Source organism: Amaranthus tricolor, chromosome 6 (genome assembly GCF_026212465.1).
Source record: "Amaranthus tricolor cultivar Red isolate AtriRed21 chromosome 6, ASM2621246v1, whole genome shotgun sequence".
NCBI lineage: Eukaryota > Viridiplantae > Streptophyta > Magnoliopsida > Caryophyllales > Amaranthaceae > Amaranthus > Amaranthus tricolor.
In genome coordinates, this window is record NC_080052.1 from 28,879,183 (window position 1) to 28,886,508 (window position 7,326).

The 7,326-nt window shown below is 34.9% G+C and overlaps 2 protein-coding genes across 2 annotated transcripts; both read left to right on the forward strand.

Annotated features, from left to right (window-relative positions):
- The first annotated feature begins 999 nt into the window (after nt 1-999).
- LOC130814617 (uncharacterized) lies at nt 1,000-4,101 on the forward strand. Its single transcript, XM_057680737.1, has 2 exons — nt 1,000-1,268; nt 1,769-4,101. The coding sequence occupies exon 2, from the start codon at nt 1,819-1,821 to the stop codon at nt 3,712-3,714; it is 1,896 nt and encodes a 631-aa protein (XP_057536720.1). The 5' UTR covers nt 1,000-1,268; nt 1,769-1,818; the 3' UTR covers nt 3,715-4,101.
- A 1,707-nt stretch (nt 4,102-5,808) lies between these two features.
- LOC130814618 (15.4 kDa class V heat shock protein) lies at nt 5,809-7,098 on the forward strand. The gene is made up of 2 exons (XM_057680738.1): nt 5,809-6,379; nt 6,527-7,098. The coding sequence occupies exons 1-2, from the start codon at nt 6,238-6,240 to the stop codon at nt 6,787-6,789; spliced, it is 405 nt and encodes a 134-aa protein (XP_057536721.1). The 5' UTR covers nt 5,809-6,237; the 3' UTR covers nt 6,790-7,098.
- Nucleotides 7,099-7,326: the final 228 nt, after the last annotated feature.

Consider the following 7,326-nt stretch of genomic DNA (forward strand, 5'->3'; position numbering starts at 1 on the left):
TCTCATAGAAGGTTTTGTGTATTTGAAATACTTATTTAATATTTAACACTATAATTTTAATTTTAAGATAAGATTGACACTTTAAATTTTTTAAAAAAATAAATACTTTAAATAAATATCAAAATACTGATTTTTGGTTGTTCACACGTTATGAGGATATGACTTAATACATTTGAGAAGACCAATTGAGGTCAAACTTACCCAATAATGATTTTGTCTAGTAAATAAAGTAAGCAAATTACAAATTATAGTACATTGAGCATATTTTTTTCCCTCAATTTTAAACTTTTTGGATTCATGAGTTAATATGTTGCATTATGTTGCATTTAACTACAGAATTAGAAATATATCAAATGGGTTTAGTTCATATATTATACAGGTTCATCCGAATTGAAATTAACTTGTTAACTAAATGCGTTATATATAGTTTTTTTTCAAATTTAGAATTCTAACCTTAATCCAATCAATCAATAAACAGATCAGGTTGAGTCGATCTAATAACTTTTTTGGTTATAAAAATCTCAATCTTACCCACTTAAATAGGATTAGACTTAGATCAGGTTAAAATGTTGATTAAGTCAGCTTTTGACAACCTTACTTACAATGTTTTTATTGATCATTTATATTATTGATAACATCCCCACTTGTATGAGACCGTGTCATATAAGAAATTGTGCGTTGATAAACAACGAACAACCAACAAATTTTTTTACACAAATTCTTAGTTGAAGCTGTCCCACTATGAGACATTTTTAATTGAATTAGCCAAAACTATTTTTAAAAAATAACCACTTCTTGTATATAAATGTTTTCTTTGTTTTTTTTAATATTTTTTATATATAAGCTTTTTATATGAATCTGTTTCATAGTAAAACAATCTCATACAAAATAAATATGCTAAATATTTTATAACGAATATCTCACATACTTCTATTTCATATGACTTAACAATTAACAAAAATTGATACTACTATAAATCGTATCATAAATGTTAAACACGTCGAGTGAAACTGACCAAGATTTCACCCTAACAATTCACTTGCCAAAGCGAGAAATTTTGACCCTTGGGCTTGTTTTCTTGACTTGAGTCTTCCATTTTCTTCTAATGTCCAATTCTCAATTTACTGCTGTCTGCAGTTAGTCACAGATTCAATCATTCAACACACCAGATTTTTATCTACTACTTTCTATTTCTAGAGTTCAATGTTCATACACTTCGGGACAAATGCAAGTCTTGATTCACTCCAACTTCTAAGCAAGTAAATCTGGTAATAATTTCACATTTTCTCTTTTTATTCAAAGTGTATCATTTAGGTAGCAGTTTAGCATAATTTTTCTCATCATCACTATAAAATGTATGCTGCTATACTTTACAATATGTTTATTTTTACATCTGGGTCGCACAATTCTTGAAAGATTTACAATTTACATGCTTTAATCAAGAACAATTATCTTTTTGGTATCTGGGAAGTGTAATTCTTGCAATTAGCTTTCTGGGTTTTCCATCAAATCAATCTTATCATTTCTAAAAATGTATGCTGCTTAACTTTAAGTAGGACTTTTTTTACATCTGGTATGCACAATTCTTGAATGATTTACATGCTCAAATCAAGAAAATAATCTTTTTGGCATCTGGGAAGTGTAATTCTTGCAATTAGCTTTCTGGGCTTTCCCTCAACTATGATAATTCCTTACAAAGATCTGCTTTTTTTGTTGAATATTGAGAAGCGGATTGCAATTGAGGGTATACTTACTGTTGAATTTTCAGGGGATTTCTTCTTGTGTTTTCTGATTGGAAGTTTGTGATCTGAAGTTCACATGGATTTGCATTTGAAAAAATTGTTTGGTAGATTCCATGAGCAATTTGGATGTGGACCAGGACTTGGTCCTGCATCTGCAACTTGTTTGTTTAATGTGGACGGTGTAGATGCTGCCTTCATCAAGGCATTATATGGAGCTGCTGCAGCTCTATATAGGACTGATCCATGGAAAAGATTGCGCCCAGGACACTTCTTTGGTGTCCGGGTGGGCAGAGAATTGGAATGGTCTGGAAGGAAGCAGCTGTTTCCATGTGTCCAAACCATTGGTGGGGATGGTGGGGATGTGGCATTTTATTTGTTTCGATCTGTTGATGATGCTCGGAATGCAACCAAGCCAAGAGAGACGGTTCCTGTACCGAACACTGAGGTTATGAGGGTGACATTTGAGCTAGAAAATTTGATGTTTCCTTCTCATAGAAAAATGGTCAAATTTTTGGCCTTAGAAGTTTCTGGAACTGAGTGCTATCCAATTTTCGATGTTATCTGTTGCACTTCGAGTGGTGAGCTTAAATATAGGAATCCGACGTATGAAGAACTTAGGTTTGCATATGCTGCCATGAAGGGTATAACATTAGTTCACCCTTTGCTCCAAGATGTGCAAGCTACTTCATATCCGACACAATTGATGTGTTTCGAGCCACTCATTGAGACGGTGGATGTTCAATGGCCAGCGGTAATGGCTAAGAGCAATGACATTGTGGCGGTTACCATTTCACACCCACCTGGTCAAGCATATGAAGAAAAAACCATATCATCAGCCAATTCAACTCCCAACAAGTATTCAGAAGCAGCTAGAGAAGATAGTTTTGGTGACGTTAAAATGTATTCAAATGCTTCTTTGAGGCGATGTGCTATGTGTGATCGAGAATTTCACATGGATCAGTCCTTTCCTTGCAGTAAGTGTCGTGCCATAGTTTACTGCAGCCCGAATTGCCAAAAGCAGCATTGGAAGGAATCTCACAAGAGCATATGTGGTTTGTACAAAGCCATGATGGAGAGAGAAGAGGAGCTTGCGATAAATATATTTTCGTTTCCTTCATCGGCTGATCATCCTTGCAAGTGGCTTGAGTCTCTTGACCTCCATCATAAAGGAATGTGGAGAAGGAAGTGTGGCTGCTATTCTAATAGGCCCTTTGGTCTTCTTCCTGTCAAAGCTGGTCTTTCGGAATCTTGGGGCGGACTTGATGATGATGAATACCCACAAGATTCTCCATTTTCGAGTCATCTGACTGATGGGATCTCAAGTCCTATCCTTCTTTCTGGCTGGTCGGAGTACTACAACCTGAGATCATTGCCACTGTCTAGCCCTGTTGCGGATATTCTTTCGCACCCATTAACAGTATATTACATACTAACGGCATTGAGCATCACTTCAAAGAATCGTTTGCTAAAAGGAAAAGAGGTCATTGTTCATTATTTGGGTCCTGAAGGAGAGTTAGACTGGATAACTGCTTTTGCTGAAATGGGTCACCTGCTTAATGGTATTGGCAACATACAGATTGTCATGGTGGGGCCAGAGGTTCCTACAAATTTATCCGGAACCACTTCAGGAATTGGGAGCAGAGTGAGGATAAATCTCGCTAGGGGTATCTATCAAGAAGAAGCCACCTACTTGCCTTCTCCTCACGTTATTGTCGCTTTGAACTGTGGATTAGAGAACAATTCAAGTTGGGGCGGAGCTCTGGAGCTAATCAAGTCGATGGGTATCCCTGCATTTTTCACTGATCAGTCGGAGGTTTCATGCACAAATGCTAAGCAAGTTCTTCGTTCTGCTGGCCTGCATATCACTCATCCTGTCACTCCCAATCCTTTTCGTTCTCCTGTGCGGAACTATGGGCCTTCAACAAATATGCCTTCTTACAGTAATTGTTTCTTGCTTGGAGTGAATACATGATCACCAATCATGTGAATTGGATCGGCATATTCAGTATATGACGGAGAAATCTATCTTGAAGATTTAAGCTTATAGGTATCTGCTCAACAAACTAAAGTCTTTTGCACATGTAATGGAACTTGATTTTGAAATCATTGTTTTTATGCTGTGATTTTACAACTGTATATTGAGTGTTAAATCTTGTAGTTTATCCCATAGGCTCAGTACTCTATATGATTTCACTTTATCAATTCATTAGGCAGATTACCGATTGATTTACTGCATGCAAGGTGTGGATTACCAAGTGCTGATGTGTTCATTGTGCCTCTGTAAATGTTATAAGGAGACTCCATTAATGTTTGAAATCTGATCTATATTGGACCCTTTCATCAACTTAACTTCATCTTTTACACGGAGTTTGTTCTTCTGTAATTTTAGAATCGTAATCTTATGGAAAGAACATAGCATCCTCTGCAATGTTTTCATTTTTCATGTAGTGATAAAGTTAGGATTTATTGATTCTCAGAAGGTGGCAACCCTATACAATTACACTCCCCTTCACCATGCTAATAGGGGCAAATTTAGGACATTAGTATAAGGTGGGCTGGACCAGTGTAACATGATTCACCATATAATTTGCTTTTTGAATTCGCGATTCGCTCAAAATGATCCCGAAATAGCTCAAAACTAACTATAGTTCTTTTTTTATATTGGTGATTCGCAAGAAAATTAGTGAATCATGTGACAATGGGCTGAACACTTACCTCCAAATATTTGCTTAATCAATTTGACTAGCATTTTTCGGTGTTATGTATTTTACAATTCAATATTAATAGGATTTTTAATCAAATGACGTAGGCCATGGCTTAGGCACGCACAAGGCCTGGATTCACCTCGACTATGTAGATATGCTCTAAGCTATAGATATTGAGTTTCTTTCTTGTTATTTTGCATGAAGACCTTTTATTTGTAACTGTCACTATTTCACTCCAAACTAGACCATGAGAAGAAAAACAAGTTTAGATATCAGCCACTTGTTAGAGACTTTCAGTTAGTGAATTTGTTTTTTTCCTTTCGTCTATTATTTCACGGGGCCAAAGATTTATAGTTTTTGGTTTCGGATTATAATGGACCGTATAAAAATGATTCATCAAACTAATTTCCCTTTTTATTTATGTGAAGTTGTAAGTAATGTTTGCAGCTAAAGGTCAATAAGTTACGACCTTTTTGTTATTACCAATAAGGGTTAAGTTGCGTACATTTGACTCCTCCAAATCCCACTTAATGGCATTATTATTGTTTTTTTTTCTTTTTGGATAAATTTGCTTTTATTTTTATTTCTCCCCTTACCAATTGGCAAGTTGATAACTGTTTCTTGTCAAGTTGTGCATCACATGAAAAAGAAAGGAGCAGAAACAGAGAAGCTGTGAACATTTTTGAGATTTGACATCTCTGTTATCTTGCTGTTAACTGGCTTGTTGAAAACAATACATTTTTAAGTACTACCTTGTCAGAGATTTTACTGATATTCTTGAACTTCTTTTCATCCTTCAAACATTGTATGGTTGTCCCATCTTTGTTTTTACGAAAGATAAGGTTGAATATATCCGACCCCCGACACCCTTTATATGTGGGATTTATTAAATAGCCTTGGGAAAATGAAATGTTTCAAAGGTTGGATTTTCGATCCTTTCAGACTCCATTCGAGATGGGAGTCTAAGTGGAAGTCATTTAATAACGTTCGGTGATTGATTACACATAAACTAGTTTGTTTGTCTGTAGCAGTCTGTTCTTGCTGCCTGAACTCCCTTTTACTGTATGTTACATGACCATTGATAGCAGCAGCCTTTACACACCTTAAGCAAAGATCTCAAATCCTGAACTTTAGCCTTTACTCTTCACTAAATATAGTAGGTTCACATGATGCCTCTTTTTTTATTTTATTTTATTTAGTTAAAATATTGGAATTGATATCTAGGGGCAAATATGTCATTTTGTACAATTTTTTTATTCTCACCTCACAAAATATCTTACCTAGATAGGTGGGCATTGAATATTTTGTTTTCCTTCAAATAAATAAAGGTATAAATCTATTTTTAAAATTATAATACTCAACTAATTATCTTTGATTGTAAGATTTGATGATGAATGGTGAGACTTTATGCAGCTTCCGTCTGTTAGAAATTGCAACAATAAAACATAACATAAAAAATTAAATAAAGAAAATTTCACGTGGTAATTCTAAGGTATTGGGTTTTCCTCGTTATAACCAAAGCTTTTTTAAAATTTATGTGTTAATCTTAAAGTTTACCTAAATAAATCTCCGTAACCTTTTTACCTATAAAATATTGAAAATAAACCTGTTAGTGCGTGAAATTTCCCATAAAATAAAGTGTTACAATTGGAAAGGCGCAGCCTTCAACTTGACCTTTAAAACAAAGCCTTCACAACTCTTTTTGCCCCTTCCCTCCTATTTTGCTCAGCATTTCCATACCTTTTAGGAACCTTTTCCCTTCTCCTAAATCCCACAAAAAACCAAGAAGAATGGAGATTTCCCCACTCCGATCTTACTCCATGGACATTCTCTATAACCCTTATATGTTCTTACCCTACTACCATGTCCCTGAAAACTATGTGCATTGGAGAGAAACTCCTGAATCTCATATCTACTCTGCTAATCTTCCAGGTATATCCCAACTTTACATTCAATCAGTCAGATGTACGCAACATTACTCTCTAATAACGAATTATGGGTCTTACATAAGATTGCGTATATCTGACCCTCAACGAACTCTATTTATATGAATACTAAGCACTTATTTTGTTGTGGCAGGGGTAAGGAAAGAGGAAATCAAGGTAGAACTAGAGGATTCAAGGTACCTAATAATAAGGACTGAAGCTGTTTATGAGTCAGTAGAACCTGCAAAGAGATTCATGAGGAAATTTCGGCTTCCGGGAAGAGTTGATCTTGATGGAATATCAGCTGGGTATGAAGATGGTGTTCTTACTGTAACTGTGCCTAGGAGGGGATTTTTCATTGATCCTGCTGATTTGCCTGAAAACCTGCATATTACTGCTACTGCTAGTGCTGCTTGATACTCTATCAGTGTCTCCTTTCCTTTGAATCTGCTACATTCCGCGTATACGCCTAAAAACTAAAGCTTTCACTTCAATTTGCTTGGTATACCAAATTCAAATGGACGGAGCGGTATATTTTACTTAGATCATTTGATCCCTACATAATTGTTGGTTAGTTTTAACTTATCATGATCATTAAGCATTTGTTTTAGAAAATTCTTGCCTTTGATTGTGTTTGTTTAGCTATGTTATTGGGGAATTAAGCTCAATTGATCAACATTTGTATAAAAATTACCTCAAAAGTAGACATGAAATTTGGTTATACTCTTTTTTAGTTTTCTTAATATCTTTATTTAGTTGTATTTCATCCTCTTTTTGGTTTTATTCTCATGAGGAAAAGTCTGAATATGGTTGAGGATAATAAACATATTTAATGGAGCATATTTTGACAAATGAAAATCTTCATATAGATCAAGTGGTCCATCCTAAATTGATTGGATTTCCCACTTGAAATCATTGATTTTATTTATTGTCAAGTTGAATTATAGATACATT